This window comes from Pygocentrus nattereri, chromosome 3 (assembly GCF_015220715.1).
Source record: "Pygocentrus nattereri isolate fPygNat1 chromosome 3, fPygNat1.pri, whole genome shotgun sequence".
Taxonomy (NCBI): domain Eukaryota; kingdom Metazoa; phylum Chordata; class Actinopteri; order Characiformes; family Serrasalmidae; genus Pygocentrus; species Pygocentrus nattereri.
The window spans coordinates 6,280,823-6,306,100 of record NC_051213.1 but is presented as its reverse complement, the minus strand read 5'-3'; the positions used below and the strand labels follow the sequence as shown (position 1 = coordinate 6,306,100).

Genomic DNA, 25,278 nt, shown 5'->3' with positions numbered 1-25,278 from the left:
AGCTCTTCCAGGTGGTTGTTAGGAGGCCCATTTTCTCTGTAGCTTCTAATTCTTTTTTGGACTCAAGTTTTGGAAACTACTGTTTTTTCACTTCCTCTATCTTTCTGCTTCCTTATGCAAGTGGATTATCTTACAAGTAATCTCAGATATATAAAATCTCCTTTAGGCATTTTATAAGCACATGAGAGAGAAATGTGGCAGCTAAAGTGTTTTGGTAGCTGCTTGTGTGAATGTTGATGTCTCGTTGAAGGGGATCATATCGTTGGCATCACTGGAGACAGCTTTTGTTGGGAGGACACGGCTGCAGTGTTAGTTTTACGTCTGGAAGGATGGAAGACTTAGTGTGAGTGCACAAAAGTAAAGAGTGGACAAATAAAACACTGATAGATTTTTTTAAGTGACCCTTATTAGATCCACAATGGGGAAATTTCACCGCATACATACTAGTGAATGTACACACACTAGGGGGCAGTGAGCACGCTTGCCTGGAGACGTAGGCAGCCCTATCCACAGCACCCGGGGAGCAGTTGGGAGTTAGATGCCTTGCTCAAGGGCACTTTTGTAGTGCCAACGGGGAAACTTCACCTCTGCATTTAACCCATCCGTGCAGTGAAACACCACATACACTCTAGTTGAGCACACACACACTAGGGGGCAGTGAGCACACTTGCCCGGAGCGGTGGGCAGCCCAATCTGCAGTGCCCGGCGAGCAGTTGGGGGTTAGGTGTCTTGCTCAAGGACCCCGCAGTCATGTTCTGTCAGCTCTGGGGATCAAACCGGTGACGTTCCGGTCACGATGCTGATTCCCTAACCTCCAGCCCACGACTGCCCCAATTTGATATTATATGTAATGTTTTCAGGTTCTGTGTAATTTTCTTTGAATACATATTTCCTGCTTTTGTGCTGAAGCTGAAAATTGAATACACTTAATGGCCATTTTGATGGAACCTAGTCCCAGAGAACAAAGTGTTATTAAAATGTTTATATGATATTTAAATTGAGGTTTATAGTGACCATCCAGCATAATTTAACTGCAAAAAGGCAAAAATATCTAATAAAAAATGGCTTAAAAATTTCCTACCAGCTCAATCTGGGAACTGTCTGGGCGTGATGCAAATATTCTGATGAGCAGTTGGGATTGACAGCGCTCAGTCTGCAGCTCACAGCCTGCTACATCACTGAAGAAGAGCTGTTAGTGTGTGAATGAGCGAAATGGGCTCTACAGGTACAGGTGGTGTTGTAGACTAGCCTTGCTGTAACCGGTCTTAAAGGAGGTATGGTTCTGCTGAATGTGCATCCAGGAATTGCGGGCATGGCTGGTTAAATGAAGGGACAGATGGACGGAGGGACAGATGACAGACAGATGAGCTAGCATGACAGCTCAGCTATGTTTGCTAGGTTAGCTTTCGCTTGGTTGTTAGCTTTTGCTCTGTAAGCTTCTCTGACTCGAACACAGAAAACCATAGAATAGTATATTTTTCTTAAAGTTGTGTGGGTGGGACAAACCACAGCCTTGACCCAAGACTAGGACCCCCCAAGTTACATTGAAAGAGGAAAACTTTGGCAAAATAGATCAGACATTTAGTGGGCGTATGAAAGTTGTGCACAGGACATGCTTTGTGCATATACACTATAATGCCAAAAGTTTTCACTCAGCCATCCAAATCATTGAATTCAGGTGTTCCGATCACTTCCATGGCCACAGGTGTATAAAGCCGAGCCCCTAGGCCTGCAGACTGCTTCTACAGACATTAGTGAAAGAATGGGTCGCTCTCAGGAGCTCAGTGAATTCCAGCGTGGTACCGTGTACCACGTAAAATGACAGAGCGGGCAGCGGATGCTGAGGGGCATAGAGCACAGAGGTCACCGACTTTCTGCAGAGTCAATCACTGCAGACCTCCAAACTTCATGTGGCCTTCAGATCAGCTCAAGAACAGCGTAGAGAGCTTCATGGAATGGGTTTCCATGGCCAAGCAGCTGCAGCCAAGCCTTACATCACCAAGCACAATGCAAAGCGTGGAATGCAGTGGTGTAAAGCGCCGCCACTGGACTCTAGAGCAGTGGAGACGTGTTCTCTGGAGTGACCAATCACACTTCTCCATCTGACAATCTGATAGATGGGTCTGGGTTTGGTGGTTGCCAGGAGACGGTACTTGTCTGCATTGTGCCAAGTGTAAAGTTTGGTGGAGGGGGGATTATGGTGTGGGGTGTTTATCAGGTGTTGGGCTCGGCCCCTTAGTTCCAGTGAAAGGAACTCTTAAAGCTTCAGCACCAAGAGACTTTGGAGAATTTCATGCTCCCAACTTTGTGGGAACAGTTTGGGGACGGCCCCTTCCTGTTCCAACATGACTGAGCACCAGTGCACAAAGCAGGTCCATAAAGACACGGATGAGCCAGTTTGGTGTGGAAGAACTTGACTGGCCTGCACAGAATCCTGACCTCAACCCAATAGAACACCTTTGGGCTGAATTAGAGCGGAGACTGTGAGCCAGGCCTTCTCGTCCAACATCAGCGTCTGACCTCACAAATGCGCTTCTGGAAGAATGGTCAAAAATTCCCATAAACACTCTTAACCCTTGTGGAAAGCCTTCCCAGAAGAGTCGAAGCTGTTATAGCTGCAAAGGGTGGGCCGACATCATATTAAACCCTATGGATTAAGAATGGGATATCACTCAAGTTCATATGTGTGTGAAGGCAGACGAGCGAATACTGTTGGAAATGTAGTGTATATTGTGTACCCACAAGATTAACCTCCTTAAAAAGAAAAAAAATAATAATTTGAGCCTTTAAATAAAGAATAGGGCCGTTTCTGATTTCTATACTGTGCTCTCCACTTGGAGCTCTAGGCGCCTCTCAGGACACACTGATGGTCAGTATGAGTTTCTCATGGCCACAGTGATGGTCACTGCAAATCTGTAATCACAAAAGTGCCACAGCATGAGAGAGTTCCTCACTGCTGCTCTTCTAGCCCAGTCCAATTAGGCCTGAGCGAGGCAGAGTACAGCTGAGCGCAGCAGCAGAGGCAGGAGCGCTCTATTAGTGCCAATACTTGCGCTCTCGCACTATGTTCATCTGGCAGCTGTTTTTTGTTTCGTGTTTTGGGTCGGGTTTTCTAGCAGGTCATTACAAACAGGAGGGTTATTATATTGTACAGCTTTCTCTTGTCATTGTAGGTTTTTTGTGGAACTCATCTAGAGTTAAAAATTTATTTACCTTTTCCAGATGGGTTATTTACATTGATGCAAAGTTATGATGTTTTTCTCCTATGGCTATATTCATGGATGTAAAATAAGGGGGGCTAAAGTATAAACAATGAATGAAAGAGCAGCCATGGGTTTTCCCCAGTCCGAAATATCTTTACAGATTATTTATTGTTTCTGTTTCTTTGAAGTTTTTTTTTAATATCTCAGGAGTTAATAAGTAATGTTTGTTTATTTTTTATATGTTAATGACGCCTTTAGAGGGCGGCGGTGAGAGACGTTTGTTTATTTGATGTTTGTTAATGACGCCTTTAGAGGGCGGCGGTGAGTGATGTTTGTTTATTTGATGTTTGTTAATGACGCCTTTAGAGGGCGGCGGTGAGTGATGTTTGTTTATTTGATGTTTGTTAATGACGCCTTTAGAGGGCGGCGGTGAGTGACGTTTGTTTATTTGATGTTTGTTAATGACGCCTTTAGAGGGCGGCGGTGAGTGACGTTTGTTTATTTGATGTTTGTTAATGACGCCTTTAGAGGGCGGCGGTGAGTGATGTTTGTTTATTTGATGTTTGTTAATGACGCCTTTAGAGGGCGGCGGTGAGTGACGTTTGTTTATTTGATGTTTGTTAATGACGCCTTTAGAGGGCGGCGGTGAGTGACGTTTGTTTATTTGATGTTTGTTAATGACGCCTTTAGAGGGCGGCGGTGAGTGATGTTTGTTTATTTGATGTTTGTTAATGACGCCTTTAGAGGGCGGCGGTGAGTGATGTTTGTTTATTTGATGTTTGTTAATGACGCCTTTAGAGGGCGGCGGTGAGTGATGTTTGTTTATTTGATGTTTGTTAATGACGCATTTAGAGGGCGACGGTGAGCGATGTTTGTTTATTTGATGTTTGTTAATGACGCCTTTAGAGGGCGGCGGTGAGTGATGTTTGTTTATTTGATGTTTGTTAATGACGCCTTTAGAGGGCGGCGGTGAGCGATGTTTGTTTATGTGATGTTTGTTAATGACGCCTTTAGAGGGCGGCGGTGAGTGATGTTTGTTTATCTGATGTTTGTTAATGACTCCTTTAGAGGGCGGCGGTGAGTGATGTTTGTTTATTTGATGTTTGTTAATGACGTCTTTAGAGGGCGGCGGTGAGTGATGTTTGTTTATTTGATGTTTGTTAATGACGTCTTTAGAGGGCGGCGGTGAGTGATGTTTGTTTATTTGATGTTTGTTAATGACGCCTTTAGAGGGCGGCGCTGAGTGATGTTTGTTTATCTGATGTTTGTTAATGACGCCTTTAGAGGGCGGCGGTGAGTGATGTTTGTTTATTTGATGTTTGTTAATGACGCCTTTAGAGGGCGGCGGTGAGTGATGTTTGTTTATTTGATGTTTGTTAATGACGCCTTTAGAGGGCGGCGGTGAGAGACGTTTGTTTATTTGATGTTTGTTAATGACGCCTTTAGAGGGCGGCGGTGAGAGATGTTTGTTTATTTGATGTTTGTTAATGACGTCTTTAGAGGGCGGCGGTGAGTGATGTTTGTTTATTTGATGTTTGTTAATGACGCCTTTAGAGGGCGGCGGTGAGTAATGTTTGTTTATCTGATGTTTGTTAATGACGCCTTTAGAGGGCGGTGGTGAGTGATGTTTGTTTATCTGATGTTTGTTAATGACGCCTTTAGAGGGCGGCGGTGAGTAATGTTTGTTTATCTGATGTTTGTTAATGACGCCTTTAGAGGGCGGCGGTGAGTGACGTTTGTTTATCTGATGTTTGTTAATGACGCCTTTAGAGGGCGGCGGTGAGTGATGTTTGTTTATTTGATGTTTGTTAATGACGCCTTTAGAGGGCGGTGGTGAGTGATGTTTGTTTATTTGATGTTTGTTAATGACGCCTTTAGAGGGCGGTGGTGAGTGATGTTTGTTTATTTGATGTTTGTTAATGACGTCTTTAGAGGGCGGCGGTGAGTGATGTTTGTTTATTTGATGTTTGTTAATGACGTCTTTAGAGGGCGGCGCTGAGTGATGTTTGTTTATTTGATGTTTGTTAATGACGCCTTTAGAGGGCGGTGGTGAGTGATGTTTGTTTATTTGATGTTTGTTAATGACGTCTTTAGAGGGCGGCGCTGAGTGATGTTTGTTTATCTGATGTTTGTTAATGACGCCTTTAGAGGGCGGCGGTGAGTGATGTTTGTTTATTTGATGTTTGTTAATGACGTCTTTAGAGGGTGGCGGTGAGTGATGTTTGTTTATTTGATGTTTGTTAATGACGCCTTTAGAGGGTGGTGGTGAGTGATGTTTGTTTATGTGATGTTTGTTAATGACGTCTTTAGAGGGCGGCGGTGAGTGATGTTTGTTTATTTGATGTTTGTTAATGACGTCTTTAGAGGGCGGCGCTGAGTGATGTTTGTTTATTTGATGTTTGTTAATGACGCCTTTAGAGGGCGGTGGTGAGTGATGTTTGTTTATTTGATGTTTGTTAATGACTTCTTTAGAGGGCGGCGCTGAGTGATGTTTGTTTATCTGATGTTTGTTAATGACGCCTTTAGAGGGCGGCGGTGAGTGATGTTTGTTTATTTGATGTTTGTTAATGACGCCTTTAGAGGGCGGCGGTGAGTGATGTTTGTTTATTTGATGTTTGTTAATGACGCCTTTAGAGGGCGGCGGTGAGTGATGTTTGTTTATCTGATGTTTGTTAATGACGCCTTTAGAGGGCGGCGGTGAGTGATGTTTGTTTATTTGATGTTTGTTAATGACGTCTTTAGAGGGCGGCGGTGAGTGATGTTTGTTTATTTGATGTTTGTTAATGACGCCTTTAGAGGGCGGCGGTGAGTGATGTTTGTTTATTTGATGTTTGTTAATGACGCCTTTAGAGGGCGGCGGTGAGTGATGTTTGTTTATTTGATGTTTGTTAATGACGCCTTTAGAGGGCGGCGGTGATTCACAAGTCTCTCTTTTCAGAGAGAACATACTGAACTGTAACTAAGCTGGTTCCCCTCGTGTTGCTGGGGCAGTGCAGTTTTTATCTTAGCTTTAGATAGGGGAAGACTATGGAGTCAAATTAGAGTCTTTAATGGTGACGAGAAAAAAAATATATCGCAAATATAAGATTAGCATTTTACGTTCCTGTTTTGTTTCTGCAATACTTTCCCTCTTTTGCGTTTCTTTCTTTTGTTTGCGCGTCACTGCTTTTCTTTGCGTCTCGCATTTTACGTTCATAATTTTTTTTCTTGCTTCTCTCTTTTCTTTGCTCTGGTTTTACCCTCTGTGTGGGGGCGGGGAAAGAGGCGTGGCCAAGAGCAAAAGGCGTGCCGTGAACGTTCCACGTGATCAGTTGGAGCCACCGTCACACAGCGCGGCATTTCGGTTTACTGGTATCATGGCAGACGGTCGCCCAGCTGGACCACAGCTATATACACTTTATAGATTGATGGTAATAATTGACTTTTATAGACATATTATCTAATTCAGTGGCTAGATTTGTTTTCACTGACTAAATTGTGCAGTGTGATCAGGGCTGTGAGAAGAGTAGGCTAGCTAGCTAACATGGAAAACATGGATACCAGTTCCACTATATGGCCAAATGGTTCCCACGGCGCCCACTGCTGGATCCCAAACCGTATTTCTTTAAACATATTATCTTGGTAAACGGTAAAGTAAGCTAATGAACTCCAGTAAGTTAATTACGAGCTAACTTCAGTTAGTCTGAGCAGTGGGCTGGGCTGGTGGTAGCTGCTTTTACGTCTTCAAGAAATGTTAAATGAAGACTTTTAATTTAGGAACCATTTGGCTGTATAGTGGAACTGGTATCCATGTTTTCCATGTTAGCTAGCTGGCCTACTCTTCTCACAGCCCTGATCTATAAAAGTCGATTATTACCATCAATCTATAAAGTGTATCTACCTGTGGTCCAGCTGGGCGACCGTCTGCCATGATACCAGTAAACCGAATTGCCGCGCTGTGTGACGGTGGCTCCAACTGATGACGCGGAACGTTCACGCCACGCCTTTCGCTCCCCTAATTTGACTCCATAGAAGACAGGTTTATGGTACACAGGCGTCATAACTCATAACAGTGTATCTGGTAAGAATTGGGTTCCGTACACCTCAGCTTCTGCCCCACACATCAGCAATTCATTAAACGTTCATATCCAGTTTCTATGACTGTAAATCATGTTAGGTTTAAGGAAAACACAAATATGCTTCCTTCTCCTCATCGTTAAAGAGGACGGTGTTAAAGGGAGCATATTTCCCCAGAGATCAAGCTATGCTGATATCCAGTGCAGGATGTGATCCACTGCTCGGTGTATTGTGCTGATTATGGTAGCTGCTGTGGGCGGCTAACACACACTCCGGTCTCCTCTACAGAGCGAGCCACAGAATGGACTTCAGCTAATTAAGCTGCTAATGGTTTGTTGGAGGGCTGTTATTTCCCTGATGAATCTAATCAACGTGACGGATGACATTAGCAGCAGTGTTTGTGGGGGTCATTGAAGTTTCTCATTAGGGTAGAATGTTTTATCTCTCCACGCGTTTCTGTCTGTTTGGTTGTTTAGTATCTGAAACAATAGTTGAGAATTCACATTAACGTAGGTTCCTTAAGTGTTTAATTGGATTTTATGTGGACTGAGTGGTGAGCGGATAATCAGCTTTTTACATATGGCTTCCCTGGTGTTTTTACCAGCAAACCAGCAAAGTGTGTGTGTGTGTGTGTGTGTGTGTGTGTGTGTGTGTGTGTGTGTGTGTGTGTGTGTGTGTGTGTGTGTGTGTGTGAATGCAGGCATTAATGAAAGCCCATGTGTGTATGTGGACAGAGATGTTCACACTTTGCTTCATGTGAGTCTCAAGTTTCTACAGTGAAAGTTGATGATAGTGAATCAAGTCTTAAGGCTCTGAAGTGCGAGTCTGAGTCAAGTCTCGAGTCTGAGGTGTGAGTCCAAGTCAAGCCTCACATCTCTGTGGCGTGAATCTGAATCAAGTTTCAAGTCTCTAGGGCTCAAGTCAGGGTTCAGTCTGGTCTCTCTAGCGTATGAGTCCGAGTCAAGTGAGAGTTCAAGCTCGGTTTCAAGTTGAGTCTGAGTTGAGTCTCGAGTCTCTGCAGTGCAAGTCCGAGTTAAGTCTCAAGTTTCTGAGGTGCGAGTCTGAGTTGAGCCTCTGGTGTGCCAGTCTAAATTGAGTCTCAAGTTTCTGAGGTGCAACTCCAAGTCTGAGTGGAGTCTTGAGTTTCTGAGGTGCTAGTCCAAGTCTCTGGAGTGCGGGTTTGAGTTGAATCTCGAGGTTTTTAGGTAGGAATTTAAGTCTTTGGGTTGCAAGTCTGAGTTGAATCTTGAGTTTCTGAGGTGTGAGTCTGAGTCTCTGGCATGCCAGTCCATGTTGAGTCTCAAGTTTCTGTGGTGCTAGTCTGTATCTGGCCTCCCAAGTCTGAATTGAGTCTTGAGTTTCTGAGGTGCAAGTCCGAGTTTTTGGAGTGAGGGTCCGAGTGGATTCTCGAGTTTTTGAGGCGCGAGTCTAAGTCTCTGGGGTACAAGTCTGAGTTGACTCTCGAGTTTCTGAGCTCCGAGTTTTTGGAGTGAGGGTCTGAGTGGAATCTCAAGGTTTTTGAGGTGCAAGTCTAAGTCTCTGGGTTGCAAGTCTGAGTTGACTCTAGAGTTTCTGCGGTGCGAGTCTAAGTCTCTGGAGCATGAGTCTAAGTGTGAGTCCTGATTCTCTGGTGTGCCAGTCCATGTCGACTTTTGAGTTTCTGGGGTACGAGTCTGAAGTGAGTCTTGAGTTTCTGGGTTCAAATCTGAGTCAACTCATTTCTCTTTCTCGGGGCTTCGAGTGTGAATCGAGTCTTGGCTTTTTGAGGTGAGAGTGTGAACCAACCCTCTGGTCTTTGAGGTCAAAGTCTCTTAAGTCTCAGGGGTGAGAGTCTGAGTTAAGTCCCAAGTCTCATAATTCACGATGGGAACTTTAGCAGCACAACAAAAAAATAAACTAATTTCTAACGTCTCCAATAAGCTACGAGAGGCTGCTCCACATCATGCCTAAGAACACCGTTCTCATGATAAAATTACAGTAACACATGTCCTCTTGTAGCTCATTGCTTTAGTAAATGATATTGTATTCGCAAAACTCATGTATAACCATGTAGAACCCGTATAGGTTTTAAACTAGTTTTAAACTAGACTTAAATCATTCCATTACTTTTAAACGATGTTATAAATAGAGCAAATGTCCATCACTTTAGTTGAAGGGACCCTAATATCAACATGGCATTTGCTTCGTAGAACATCTTATGTCATCTTTCAGAGAGTGGCATATCGTTGTCGTCAGAACAAAACCTCGTGTCTCCAAAATGGTAACTTTACAGGAGAAGGAAAAACATATTTTACTTCTTAATTTACGTCAATGGAACCCAAATTTTTTCCAAGTCATTTTAGGCTGTGTCTCTTGGTCCATTCATCATGAAATGTACACACAAGATCATGACCTATGGGGTTCAGGCCTGGGTCACACAGGCGTAACTCATAGTGACAACGATAAATGTCCTCGGGGCCCCTGCCTCATGACTACTTTCTCTCTCTATTGTCCTGTTGAATGATCACGCGATGCTCATGCCATTTTTATGTATGCCTCCTCTTTTCTTTTCAATGTGTATATACTCTGCTATTCTGATTAATAAACTGGAGGCCTTCTGAGTACAGACACTGTGCCTGTGGTCATTTGAGTTTCCCCCAGCCGGCTGGACTCTCAGGAAGACGGAGGACTTAAGCTCATAGCTTTGGTATTAAGGTCGAACCCTAGAACCTAAAACATCGAACGGTTCTAACAGTAAAGGCCAACAAGCATTTTGAAATGGTCAAAAGCTGAAAAATGACAAAAACGGAGAATCAAGGTTTTATTCCGCCAGCAGCGATAAGCTAGTAATAAACATTCAAGTAATGCTTCATAAATATGTTATTCAGTGCTTATGCATGTGTTATGTGGTCCATATGTAGGCAGCCTTCAAATAAAGTGTTACCTTTTTTTATTTTTATCAAAGAGCTTTCAAGCACTAGTGGGTCTGCATGCTTGGTGGTCCGTGTCTGAGCAGAACGGCATTTATTCTATAAGAAAAGTCCTCCCTTGCATGTCCTCATCAGGGAATGAGCGCTGGGATCGATTAATGCGTAATATGATTGTGTGCGCTTCTCAGAAACTGATACAGTGCTGCAGCACATGTGTGGCTGGAAGTGTTTGCGTTTGAGGCCGCGGCAGAGCCATGGATGGAGTGTCTGTATTTACATAGTGTCACTCTGGAGCTGTACTGGGACTTGGTATCATCATATTCTCAAAGAACATTCTCACACACACACACACACACACACACACACACACACACACACACACTCTCTCAGCTCTGCTGAGAGCCGCTGAGGTCAGAGTGTGTGATGAGGCGAGCGTGACCGTGGTGAACAGAGCAGTTCCTGTATGAGGATGGGGTCAGGTCTTATTTCAGCAGCTCTCACTTCACCCCCACCCGCACAGAAATGACTTCTTCTGCTCCAGTCTGGAGGATGGGAAGCTGTCTATCTCTCTCTCACTGCAAAACAGATAAAATCTGATTGGCTGAGCCACGACTGAGGCTGTAATGTGTTGTAAATGACAACACATAGCCATTGAATTCTGTTGCTAGGCAACCACCACCTACTTTTAACAAACTACACTGCATTATAATTAATAATAAACGGAAATATTCCTTGAACGTTGGTGTATTTAATCAAAGCAATAATACACTGTATGGACAAAATTATTGCGACACACCTCTCAAACATTAAATTAGGTGTGTCCTTCAGTCTCATTGCCACAGGTGTATAAAATCAAGCACCTAGCCATGCAGTCTGGCTTTACACACATTACTGAAAGAGTGGGTTGTTCTAAAGAGCTCACTGACTTCGAGCGTGGTGCTGTATTCCACCATCACTTGTGAGAGGTATTATTGGAATTGGAGGTGTTTAGGAACCACAACAACTCAGCAAGCGCTCGAAACGAGTGTGGAGTGGTGTAAAGCGCCACCACTGGACTCTGTAGCGGTGGAAACGTATTCTGTGGAGTGATTGATCACGCTTCTCTATCTGTCAGTCTGATGGACGAGTCTGGGTTTGGCGAATGCCAGGAGAACATTACCTGCCTGACTGCACTTTGCCAACTGTAAAGTTTGGTGGAGGAGGGATAATGATATGGGGTTGTTTGTCTGACCCTGAACCCCGTCAGACACCTTTAGGATGAACTAGAACTGAGACTGCGAGCCAGGCCTTCTCATCCAACATCAGTGTCTGACCTCACAAATGCTCTTCTGGATGAACGGGCAAAAATTCCCACTCTTCAAAATCTTGTAGAAAGCTTCCCAGAAGAGTGGAAACTATTAGAGCTGCAAAGAGGGACCAACTCCATATGGATTTAGAATGGGATGCATAAAAGCTCCTGTAGGTGTCCCAATACTTTTGTCAATCCAGTGTAACTAGATGTGTGCTACAGAGTGTAACCTGTGATTTCAACTCAATTTAAAAAGGTTTTACTCAACGTTGCGTCACATCTAACACAATGATTTCACGGATATTTGTTCAGTCTATGTATAAAAATTTTGAGTGATAAATGACATCAGAAAATAATCAACAACTGTAGATTAAAGCCCGTAGATTTTTATTGAATTCTTTAAAAAAATCTGGAATCTTTTAAAAACTTGGAAGCCAGATTCTTGGAATGAATGAAGTAACGTCTTGGATTCGCTGGCATCGGTGTGAACATCTCGAAAAGCCTTATTGAAATTCAAAAATTGCTTTGAAGTTTATCTAATGAACTCACTTCTTTTCCACAGAGGAGATCTTCCAGTCCCACATTGCTCATTGGTGGTCTCCAGACGGTGCCCGACTGGCATACGCCACCATCAACGACACGCTGGTGCCCAGGATGGAGGTGCCCATGTTCACAGGATCACCGTATCCAACAGGCAGAGAGTACCACTACCCTAAAGTAAGACATGTAAACATGGAGAAATATCCAGAGTGGGTTACGGGTCAGCAGTTCAGTGTGTATATGTATATATATATAATTTCATCATTAAAATTTTTAATACTACATTATTATATAATAATTATCAGTTTTTTATTTGAAAATAACTGCTGAATTTCACATAGTTGTAAATTGCATATTGAACGGATCAATAAAAAATGACTTAAATTGACTTGGAATAAAATCTTGTTGCATTATCTTACATTGGAAGCTGAGAATGTTTTTTTCTTTCTCCTGTAAAGCTTATTTACTTATTTATTTATTTTTCTTTGTTTTGTTCTGACAGTGGCAATATGGTATATTTACTGTAGCATGTAACATAATGTAATGTACATATATTATATAGTGTAAATTTGTTATATTGCCACCAAATTTCAAGTATTTTGGGAGCAACATGAAGTTATTAAATTCTAAATACTGTTATTCAATGTTTAGTGTAATTATTTACAATGCCTCGAGATTGGCTCACCAAATTATGTTGTAAAATGAGTTTTTTTTCTTCCCATATGTTGTTTTATTATAACTTCGTTCTTGATGTTATTCATCTTTCTTAATCTACAGCTCATTTAATAATGTAAGACCTGTGAAATTTAACCTCACTGACACATTACAGTCATTTTGTACATTCATCTCCAGCCAGATCGCTCATACCGCACATAATGATATCGTCATATTATTGAAAACATTGATGCTAAACCTGTGAGTGATGGTTCTGAACTGTTGAGTGGATGTTTAATGCTAGAAAGCTCATTCTGTGATGATCTGTGGGTTCTCTGAGGTTTTTGAAGCTCTGTTTTTTATTCTAGGCAGGGGAGGAGAACCCGGTGATCTCGCTGTATGTGGTCAACCTGAACGGCCCCCTGCACACCATCGAGATGAAGAGACCAGAGGACCAGAGGATAGGGTGAGGAACCCTGCTAATGTTAACGCTGCTCTCACAGGTGGAGAGTCCAGATGAATTTCATTTAACTTTATTGTCACTATAGTAATGCAGCTTCACAGAAAGCTTTCACGATGTTCTCTTCCGTGCACTATATGCTGTGAACACAGGGTACAATACTAATGAATATAATACGGTGGCGTGGTGGGTAGCGCTGTCGCCTGGGAGGGCGCAAGGAGGGCCTGGGTTTGATTCCCCGGCCGGGCGACCTCCTCTGTGTGGAGTTTGCATGTTCTCCCCGTGTCTGTGTGGGGTTCCTCCGGGTTCTCCGGTTTCCTCCCACAGTCCAAAGACATGCAGTCAGGCCAATTGGACGTGCTAAATTGCCCCTGGGTGTGAGTGACTGTCTGTGTCTGTCTGTCTGCCCTGCGATGGACTGGTGACCTGTCCAGGGTGTATCCTGCCTTCCACCCAAGGACTGCTGGGATAGGCTCCAGCACCCCCCCGCGACCCTGACGGAGAAGCGGCTTAGAAAATGGATGGATGGATGGATGGATGGATGGATGGATTATTTCCACTCTTAAACGTCTGCTCCAAAAATCTGTAAACTAACTTTGACCCCATATTGACACCTATTGAGCTCATAACGTGTATATGATAGAAATTGTTTACATTTTAACCCCTTAAACTAAAGTGGGAGTTCAGCCTTTAATTCCTCACATAATTACATAACTTACATATTAGCTTCAGAGCAATTGCTAAACAGTTTAAAGTCACTGAATAATATGCATTAAGAATAATAATTGAATAGCTTAGAATTTATGAGGTTAATGTAGTGGTGGAGATGATGGGACTCAACCTCAACTCAAACATGTTTTGCTCAATAATTTTTTAAATATGTCAGCAAGAATTATCTCTGCTACAAATTAAAATAAACGTACTCCAACCAAAAGTGGTGAGAGTAAAAAAGTGGTGTGTGTAAATTTGATGAAAAATGATGAATGGACTAAAAGAAATGGCCCAAAACGACTTGGAATGACGTCCGGTTCCATTGACTTACATTGAAAGTAAAGTAGTTTTTTTCCTTCTCTTGTGAAGTTACCATCTAAGACTAAGTGATCCTTATTAGTCCCACAACGGGGAAATTTCACCGCCGCATTTAACCCATCCATGAAGTGAAACACCACATACACACTAGTGAGCACACACACACTAGGGAGCAGTGAGCACACTTGCCCGGAGCGGTGGGCAGCCCAATCCGGGAGCAGTTGGGGGTTAGGTGTCTTGCTCAAGCACACCTCAGTCATTGATCGTCAGCGCTGGGGATCGAACCAGTCATAAGGCTGGTTCCCTAACCTCCAGGCAGTGACTGCCCCTTTTTGAGATATGAGGTTTTGTTCCCACAACAGAGAAATGGCACAACTTCATAATTAGCTGTAACAGACTGAAGGTCTGGTTGTAACATGGCTAAAAAGGTCTGTTAAGGTGATTCAAACACAGGGGCTTTATTTTAGCCTGTCTACCTCTCAGTGTGACTCAAAGTACTTCTATATCACAGCTAACAAGAGATTACAGTAATGTAGGAGTGAGATTCGGTGACTGGCACACAAGTCCATCATCAAAAATCACTCACGATTTAAAAATGTTACTTTTATGATACAACAACAGTCTTCAGGGTGAGTATGGAGAAATACCTGCCTGATTGCTGTTTGGATTTGCAGATGATGTTTCTATGGGAACACAAAATGGTCAAAATCACATTAGACTCGCCTACATAAAAGCTCTTTGAACATCTGACCTAATGAGTTCAGTTGTGCCCTCCTCTCCCCTAATTAGTATATTTTAAATCAAAGCCAGAAAGTTCATTTAAAATGTACTTGCATTTTGAACACAAGTGGGCTTTTGGACGCCGGACATTCAAAAGAATACAAATGCACTTTTCTGCTATGACTTGAAGTTGAAAGGCTTTTTTAACCAGTGCCTGCACTACAGTCCTGAGAGAAGGTTATTTCTCCATTCTGATCATTTCTTTTTAGGGCGATGTGGAAAATGTCATGTGATGAATGGTGTTAGATTGAGTTTATAAATCAGTGGGACTCAGCTCAGATCCTGTAGAGCCACAGCATCACCCGGTTTACTATTCTTCACTTCTTTAACGCAGCCATGGGTGCAGTTTCAGCTTACTGACTGCACTGATTCAGCTCATTTGTACACCGATCAGGCGTAACATCATGACCACCTCCTTGTTTCTGCACTCACTGTCCACTTTATCAGCTCCACTTACTGTATAGCTGGTCTCTGTAGTTCTACAGTTACAGACTGTAGTCCATCTGCTTCTCTGATACTCTGTTACCCTGTTCTTCAGTGGTCAGGACCCCCATGGACCCTCACAGAGCAGGTACTATATGGGTGGTGGATCATTCTCAGCACTGCAGTAACACTGACGTGGTGGTGGTGTGTTAGTGTGCTATGCTGGTCTGAGTGGATCAGACACAGCAGTGCTGCTGGAGTTTTTAAACACTGTGTCCACTCACTGTCCACTCTATTAGACACTCCTACCTTGTGAGTCCACCTTGTAGATGTAAAGTCAGAGACGGCAGCTCATCTGCTGCTGCACAGTTTGTGTTGGTCATCCTCTAGTCCTTCATCAGTGGTCACAGGATGCTGCCCACAGGAATCTGTTGGCTGGATATTTTTGGTTGGTGGACTATTCTCAGTCCAGCAGTGACACTGAGGTGTTTAAAAACTCCAGCAACACTGCTGTGGCTGATCCACTCATACCAGCGCAACACACACTAACACACCACCACCACGTGAGCGTTGCTGCAGTACTGAGAATGACCCATCACCCACTCTGTGAGGGTCCATGGGGGTCCTGACCACTGAAGAACAGGGTAACAGAGTATCAGAGAAACAGATGGACTACAGTCTGTAACTGTAGAACTACAGAGTGCAGCTATACAGTAAGTGGAGCTGATAAAGTGGACAGTGAGCGTAGAAACAAGGAGGTGGTCATGATGTTGCACCTGATCAGTGTACAGATGGAACGCTAAGCCATGCAGCCGTGGAGAATACGGGTAAATTGAAGTAAAGTGAAAAGTTAAGAATGTATGAAATATGAAAATTCTCATGTCACTTTACAAGTTAGAAAACATTTGAAATGTTTTAACAGAAAGCAGCTACAGTTTTTTCATCAAAATCAAGTGGACAGTAAAGGAATTACAATCATTTTCATACCAGATGTTAGGTTTCTTCATTGGTTATGCTCTGCCTGGCCCTTACTGCTTTTCCTGTTAGGAGGATACTGCCTTCCATTTAGCATTCAGTATGTGAATTACATGCCCGGTTGGATTGAGGTCAGCTTATTGACCTGACAATTACAGAGCATTCCACTTATTTGCCTTAAAAACTCCTGGGTTGCTTTGCAGTATGTTTTGGCTCATTCTCCATCTGCACTGCAAAGCACCGTCCGATGAGTTTTGCAGAATTAAGGCTGAACCTGAGCCGATCATACAGCCCTTAACATTTCATAATTCATCCCACTGTTCTTGTCAGCAGCTACATCATTAGTCAACACAAGGGAACCTGTTCTGTTGGTAGCCGTACACCATGACACTACCTCCACCATGCTTTACAGATGATGTGGTCTGTGGTTCCTTCCTTTGTCTCTGCTCTTCTCTTCTCATCATTCTAGCTCTCTTTAACATAATTCTTCATCCACCACAGTTGTTTTCTATGGTCATCTGAGCCTTTAGGTGTTTCTGAGTTCACCAATGCGTTCTTTCTAAGTTATATGTAATCGGTTGTAATTCCTACACTGTCCACCTATTTTTAAATAATGATGTGAGTTTTCTTTTCCAAACGTCTGTCAAAAGCATATATTGAACCCCTTTTGGCCCAAAGTTGGTTTAAACAGCTAGAAGGACTGAGTGCTGACATCACAACAAGGGGATCAAATAGGAAGATTAGCAAAGTCTAAAGAGCTTATGATTCAATACAACATTAAAAACTAGTTGAAAAGCTAGCTGTCACCAAATGCCTGCTTTAACAGGTCTGAGGCTGGCTTTACAGGAAACTTTCATGCAGCTTATAAGTTGCGTGCAACAATTCCATGCAACTTCAGAGTAGCACGAAGCAATTAAAGATGCAACACATCAAGCTACTCCTTTAGAAGCCAAATTAGCCGTGCATTGCGTGATTGTTTGGTCAGTTGTATCGCTCTCGCTATGCAAAGTCATCTGGGACGGCTTTACAGTTGTATTTGTTGCATTTTCCTTCTTTGTATAATTTTTCAGGCTGTTATTTACCTCTTTTGTCTTTGTATCTATCGGACTTGACTTTCCAAAGCTGTCTTTGAAAATGAATATTTCATTTTATTATGATTCTGCCTTGATGCTTTACTCAGCCTGTCCAAGAAGCCCTGCATGTTAATTGAGGACCTCGTATCGTTCTGTCAAAAATCTAGAAACTGAATAATTTAACTATGCAGCTCAATATAGCAGCAAGCCAACAAAGAGGAACAACAAGCAGCTGTTTAACAGCTGTCAGCATTAACTGTCTAGGTAAACCAGCTGGTTATAGAAATGTTAGCATGGAGAAACTTGCATTTGTTTGTTGTCATGACTCAGAAAACTGCCAGAATGAAAAACTGCCAACATTAAATAAAGTTAATGAGGAGGATTTAATGTTCACCCACCCAATAAACCACCTTCTGTTATATGTTCTTATCTGATAGATTTAGATTAAGATTAAGAGACCTTTATTAGTTCCACAACAGGGAAGTTTGACATCCGTGCAATGAAATAGCACACACACACTAGTGAAGATACACCGTGAGCGCACTTGCCCGGAGCGGTGGGCAGCCCTATCCGCAGCACCCAGGGAGCAGTTGGGGGTTAGGTGTCTCGCTCAGGGGCATCTCATTCACATACTGTCGGCTCAGGGGATCAAACCGGGGACCTTCCGGTCACAAGGCTGGTTCCCTAACCTCCAGCCCATGACTGCCCATGATGTGGTGAGATGTGATTACGCGATGCATCATTGGCATTTTGATGGGCTGTTCCATGAAACTTGAGATGTTGCGGCTGTGTTTCAAAGAGTCAGGGGACACGTCACATTCACGCAGTGTAAGTTTGAAGTAACTGAACTGCGAAGTTTCTCTGTGTACAGTCAGCCTAACAGCCGTGGTTCACTTTATTAACAAGTTATCATCCCTATAATGAGTTGAATCAGATGTATTAAGCAGGATAATTAACTTGGACTGCAGCAGGATATTATTAGCATATGCAAACACTGCTTCTTTCACAGAGAGTACTATGTTACCATGGTGAAGTGGGCCACAAGCACGAAGCTGGCGGTGAACTGGTTAAACAGAGCCCAGAACATCTCCATTCTGACACTGTGTGAGGCCACTACAGGAGTCTGCACAAAGGTAAACAGTCAACCACTCACACATCTAAGCAGCCTTCTCCAAAATACCAGCACGAGTGTGACATTTCATGAATAAACGTTTGAAGCTCTGCTGAAGAGGTGAAATCATCTCATTTAATAAGAGGACTTGAAATAATGTGTATAGAACAGGGCTGCCCTATTTGGCCTTATAAAAGGTGCCCTCACCTCCACCCCCACCCCTCTTAATCTTATTGTAAGATTATTAAACTTAGTTCTAGACATGTTCTCTTGTTTTAAGTGGTATTAAGTAGAATTGGATCACTATATTGGCAGATAAATTTGCACGTTCTAAAAAATATGCTTGAAGCAATGCAATTCTGCCAGTATAGTGAGATGAACTGGCTAAAAGAATGCCACTAAAATCACTTAAAACAAGTATAAAATCTCTAGAACAATGTCCAAAACAGTCATTTATATATACAGTATCTCACAAAAGTGAGTGCACCCCTCACATTTCTGCAAATGTTTTATTCTATCTTTTCATGGGACGAAACTATGATATGAAACTTGGCTATAACTTAAAGCTGTCAGTGTGCAGCTTGTACAGCAGTGCAGATTTACTGTCCTCTGAAAAGAACAACACACAGACATTAATGTCTAAACAGCTGGCAACACAAGTGAGTCCACCTCACAGTGAACACATCCAAATTGTGCTCAATGTGTCAATATTTTGTGTGACCACCATTATTATCTAGCACTGTCCTAAGCCTCTTGGGCATGGAATTCCCCAGAGCTTCACAGGTTGCTACTGGAATCCTCTTCCACTCCTCCATGATGACATTAAGGAGCTGGTGGATGTTAGACGCTTTGCGCTCCTCCTTCCGATTGAGGATGCCCCACAGGTGCTCAGTTAGGTTTAGGTCCGGAGACATACTTGGCCAGTCCATCACTTTTACCTTCAGCAAGGCAGTCGTCATCTTGGAGGTGTGTTTGGGGTCATTATCAAGTTAGAAAACTGCCATGCGGCTCAGTTTCTGAAGGGATAGGATCATGCTCTGCTTCAGAATGTCATAGTACATGATGGAATTCATGTTTCCTCAATGAACTGCAGCTCCCCAGTGCCGGCAGCACTCATGCAGCTCCAGACCATGATGCTCCCACCACCATGCTTCACTGTAGGCAAGAGGCCGTTATTTTGGTAATCCTCACCAGGGCGCCACCACACATGCTGGACACCATCTGAGCCAAACAAGTTTATCTTGGTCTCGTCAGACCACAGGACATGGTTCCAGTAAGGACTGCTTGTCTTCAGCAAATTGTTTCAGGGCTTTCATGTGTTTCAGTTTCAGAAGAGGCTTCCTTCTGGGATGACCGCCATGTAGACCGAGTTGATGCATTGTGCGGCGTATGGTCTGAGCACTGACTGGCTGACCTCCCACTTCTTCAACCTCTGCAGCAATGCTGGCAGCATTCATATGTCTATTTTATTAAGCCAACCTCTGGATATGATGCTGAACTCGTGGATTCAAGTCCGAGTGGAACCTGTCCTGGAAAACTACTGTATGACCTTGCTCAGTTTCAGGGTGTAAGCAATCTTCTTATAGCCTAGGCGTCTTGGTGGAGAGCAACAATACAATTTATCACATCCTCAGAGAATTCTTTGCCATGAGGTGCCATGTTAAATATCCAGTGGCCAGTATGAGTATGAATTGTACCCAAAACACCAAATTTAACAGCCCAGCTCCCCATTCATACCTGGAACTTTGTCACTCTAATGAATCACATGATATCAGAGAGGGACAACGACATAATTGGGCACAATTTGGACACGTTCACTGTGAGGTGTACTCACTTATGTTGCTAGCTATTAGACATTAATGGCTGTGTTGAGTTCTTTTCACAAGACAGAAAATCTGTACTGCTATACAAGCGGCACACTGACTACTTTGTCATATCCAAATTTCATTTCTATAGTAATGTCCCATGAAAAGATGTCATAAAATATTATGTGCGGGGTGTACTCATTATTTTACATACATATATATATATATATATATATATATATATACACACACACACACACACACACACACACACACACACATATTGCCAAAAGTTTTCACTCACCCATCCAAATCATTGAATTCAGGTGTTCCAGTCACTTCCATGGCCACAGGTGTATAAAGCCGAGCCCCTAGGCCTGCAGACTGCTTCTACAGACATTAGTGAAAGAATGGGTCGCTCTCAGGAGCTCAGTGAATTCCAGCGTGGTACCGTGATCGGACGCCACCTGTGCAACAAGTCCAGTCGTGAAATTTCCTCACTACTAAATATTCCACAGTCAACTGTCAGTGGGATTATAACAAAGTGGAAGTGATTGGGAACGACAGCAACTCAGCTACGAAGTGGTCGGCCACGTAAAATGACAGAGCGGGGTCAGCGGATGCTGAGGGGCATAGTGCGCAGAGGTCACCGACTTTCTGCAGAGTCAATCACTACAGACCTCCAAACTTCATGTGGCCTTCAGATCAGCTCAAGAACAGCGTAGAGAGCTTCATGGAATGGGTTTCCATGGCCGAGCAGCTGCATCCAAGCCTTAAAGCGTATTATATATATTATATATAATAATATAATAATAATAGGAGTAATACACTGATCAGTCATAACATCATGACCACCTCCTTGTTTCTACACTCATTGTCCATCTTATCAGCTCCACTTACTGTATAGCTGCACTCTGTAGTTCTATAGTTACAGACTGTAGTCCATCTGTTTCTCTGATACTCTGTTACCCTGTTCTTCAGTGGTCAGGACCCCCATGGACCCTCACAGAGCAGGTACTATCAGGGTGGTGGATCATTCTCAGCACTGCAGTAACACTGACGTGGTGGTGGTGTGCAAGTGTGTGTTGTGCTGGTATGAGTGGATCAGACGCAGCAGTGCTGCTGGAGTTTTTAAACACTGTGTCCACTCACTGTCCACTCCATTAGACACTCCAACCTTGTCAGTCCACCCTGTAGATGTAAAGTCAGAGACGACAGCTTATCAGTTGCTGCACAGTTTGTGTTGGTCATCCTCTAGTCCTTCATCAGTGGTCACAGGACGCTGTTGGCTGGATATTTTTGGTTGGTGGACTATTCTCAGTCCAGCAGTGACACTGAGGTGTTTAAAAACTCCAGCAGCACTGCTGATCCACTCAGACCAGCACAACACACACTAACACACCACCATTACTACATCAGTGTTACTGCAGTGCTGAGAATGAACCACCACCCAAATAGTACCTGCTCTGTGAGTGTCCATGGGGGTCCTGACCACTGAAGAACAGGGTAACAGAGTATCAGAGAAACAGATGGACTACAGTCTGTAACTGTAGAACTACAGAGTGCAGCTATACAGTAAGTGGAGCTGATAAAGTGGACAGTGAGTGCAGAAACAAGGAGGTGGTCATGATGTTGCACCTGATCGGTGTACATAGCCACTAGATAAGATGTCAAAAAGTGAATCTGTGTGTGTGTGTGTGTGTGTGTGTGTGTGTGTGTGTGTGTGTGTGTCTGTGTGTGTGTGTGTGTGTGCTTTTGCCATCTGTGTTTCAGAAACATGAAGATGAGAGCGAGGGCTGGCTGCACAGACAGGTAACAGAACACCTGCATCCTCTTCACACTATGTACACTGACTTACTGTATTATTATAAACAATAATTACACAAATAATGATTATGATTAGTGCTGGTGGATGCTGTCTGTTAATCATTTATGTGCAAAAGTTTAAGTAGCTAAACTGTTTATAACTGTTAAGTTTTATCTATTAACTACTAAGGTCATTTCATTTTATTAAGTAACTCATTTTATTAAGTAGTACTGTTAAAAATCGTTTTATTTTGTAAATGCATTACGTTTTTGTGTCTGTAATAGTTGTCCATGTACTATTTACGCTTAATACAGTCATACACTACTGACATGCTGTCAATAAAAAAGCTATATTACTGTTGCATACTAGCTTATTTAGGACTCAAAGTTAAGGATTCAGACCTTGACAAGGCTTAGAGATTTGTTTTAACTCAAGTCTAGACTGTCTTGAAATAAATATTTGTCTGAATTGATTTGAGACATGACTATATTGTCTTGAGACTTCCTGTATTGACTTGATACTTGACTGTACTTACTTAATACTTGACCGTATTGACTTAATGCTTGACTTTGCTGATTTGATACTTGACCGTACTGACTTGATACTTGACCGTATTGACTTGATACTTGACCGTACTGACTTGATGCTTGACCATATTGACTTGGTACTTGACCATACTGATTTGATACTTGACTGTATTGACATGACACTTGACCGTATTGACTTGATACTTGACCGTATTGACTTGATACTTGACCGTACTGACTTAATGCTTGACCGTATGACTTGATACTTGACCATACTGATTTGATACTTGACCGTATTGACTTAATGCTTGACTTTGCTGATTTGATACTTGACCATACTGACTTGATACGTGACCGTATTGACTTGATACTTGACCGTATTGACTTGATACTCGACCGTACTGACTTGATGCTTGACCGTATGACTTGATACTTGACCATACTGATTTGATACTTGACCGTATGACTTGATACTCGACCGTACTGACTTGATGCTTGACCGTATGACTTGATACTTGACCATACTGATTTGATACTTGACCGTATGACTTGATACTTGACCATACTGATTTGATATTTGACCGTATTGACTTAATGCTTGACTTTGCTGATTTGATACTTGACCGTATTGACTTGGTACTTGACCATACTGACTTGATACTGGACCGTCTTGACCTGACACTTGACCATACTGGCTTGATACTTGAGTGTATTAAATCGATACTTGACCATCTTGACTGGATACTTGACTGAATTGATTCGATACTTTACCAAATTGGCTTGATACTTTACCATACTGATCTAATACTCGACTGTCTTGACCTGATACTTGACCATACTGGCTTGATAATTGACCATCTTGACTGGAAACTTGACTGTATTGACCTGATACTGGACTGTATTAACTTAATACTTGGCCGTCTTGACTGGATACTTGGCCGCCTTTACTTGGTACTTAATTCTCAACTCTATTTTCAATATCAAGTCTAGTTTTAACTGGATTGATATGGATGGGTATCGTTTATACAAATATCTCACTGCATTTATTATTCCTAACTTGTTTGAATACATTACTCTAAAGCGATGACATTAATTAATATCAAAGCTAGTGTCTACTGGATTGTGGTAATTGCTTGCCTGCTCTGTTGTCGTGATGGCAGAACGTGAAGATGTTGTGTCGACGCAGCCGCTGGAAATGTAGTTTTGATGAAGTGTAGTGCTTTTGTTTATGATAATCCCTGCAAGACTGTGCATGAGGTGAAATTGCTTTTCATGATTAGTTTTGTTTTTGTTTTTTGCATTCTTTTGCCCAAAGGCTTAAGTCATGAGATGTTTTACAACAGAATTACTTTCAGCAATGCGGCAGATGCGGTCCTGCGGGGGCTCGTCCGCTGTTAGGCAGTGCATCTTTTTAATTATGAACAATATGATACATGCTGCATGTACTGTAGGTTCCAGGGCTGAGGACATAACCTTGTGCTTTAGGGCTTAACTACTCTGTTCTGGTGGTACAGCTCATGCAATTCAGTTAGGATTAAATATTAATGGGGCGTGTCCGTCAGTAATCAAAAGTTTTGTGTGCATTTGTTTTTACTGCAGAATGAGGCTCCGTTGTTCTCCAAAGATGGGCTGAAGCTGTTCTTCACACGACCAATCCCACAGGGTGGCAGAGGGAAGTTCTTCCATATCTCCATGGCCATCTCACAGGTATTAATCCAGCCCTCATCCACACCAACAGTGATGAGGTTTTCTTAAGAGATGTTTCCTCTTTTGAAAAATATACAGTGTCATGAAAAAGCATTTGCACCCTTCTAATTTCTTCTGTGTTTCCATGCTTGTCACAGTAAACCTTTTCAGATCCTGAGACTAAATCAGATATAAAACAACTGCATAAGATAAAGGCAGTTTTCATAAACACAAAATGCAATTTTTAAAAGATTATTTCATTTATTGAAGGAGAATTCTGTTGTGAAAAAGTAGTTTTGGGTTAATTGAATTAGAGACACCCAGGCTTGATCATGGTCCAATCTTTTCAGCCATGTTAAGAAGTCTAACACTACGTTCACAATACCTGGTTGGCATAAATCTGTTTTTTACCCTAATGTGACTCAGATCTGGTGTTTTCAGGGCTGTGTGGACGCAAACCTGATCTGTTTCAAATCCGACCTGAGCCACTTTCATATGTGGTCCTAGATCGGATACATATCCGTTTTGCGACCATTCGACCTTAATGAGACGCTCAGATCGGAATTCATGTTTTTTTTCTCCACCGCATGTGACCATCACTCAGCGTTACCATGGCAGCAGCACCAAACAGAAGTTAAAGCCTGTAAACAGTGGAAAAGCAGCTCATCTCACCTTTTTCTCCTCCGTCTGGCTCTAATAATGAAGCTGAGAGCTGATCAGAGTTAATGATCTTCTCAGAGAAGCTCGTTCTGCTCGTTAGTTTGTGCTGATGATGCAGTGATTCAGTCACGTGACGTTACTGAGCAGGAGGAGCTCATGAGGCTCATTTCAGGAGCCAGTTCATCACATTAATGACAGACTTGAGTCACTGACCTAAACGAGTGTCAACCATCGAGTCAGAGAGATCGGATTTGAGCAATGAGGCTTGTAATGAGAACGTAGCTTAAAAGGT

General features: G+C 42.6%; 1 protein-coding gene across 4 annotated transcripts in view; it reads left to right on the top strand.

Moving 5' to 3' along the window:
* dpp6a (dipeptidyl-peptidase 6a) overlaps positions 1-25,278 on the top strand; it is a 615,071-nt gene that overhangs the window by 543,661 nt on the left and 46,132 nt on the right. For all 4 annotated transcript variants that reach the window (XM_017705640.2, XM_017705658.2, XM_037536774.1 and 1 more), the window contains 5 exons: positions 12,019-12,173; positions 13,019-13,116; positions 18,400-18,523; positions 22,080-22,118; positions 24,240-24,347. In XM_017705640.2, the coding sequence (XP_017561129.1) occupies positions 12,019-12,173; positions 13,019-13,116; positions 18,400-18,523; positions 22,080-22,118; positions 24,240-24,347 (524 nt within the window). The remainder of the gene's footprint in view (positions 1-12,018; positions 12,174-13,018; positions 13,117-18,399; positions 18,524-22,079; positions 22,119-24,239; positions 24,348-25,278) is intronic.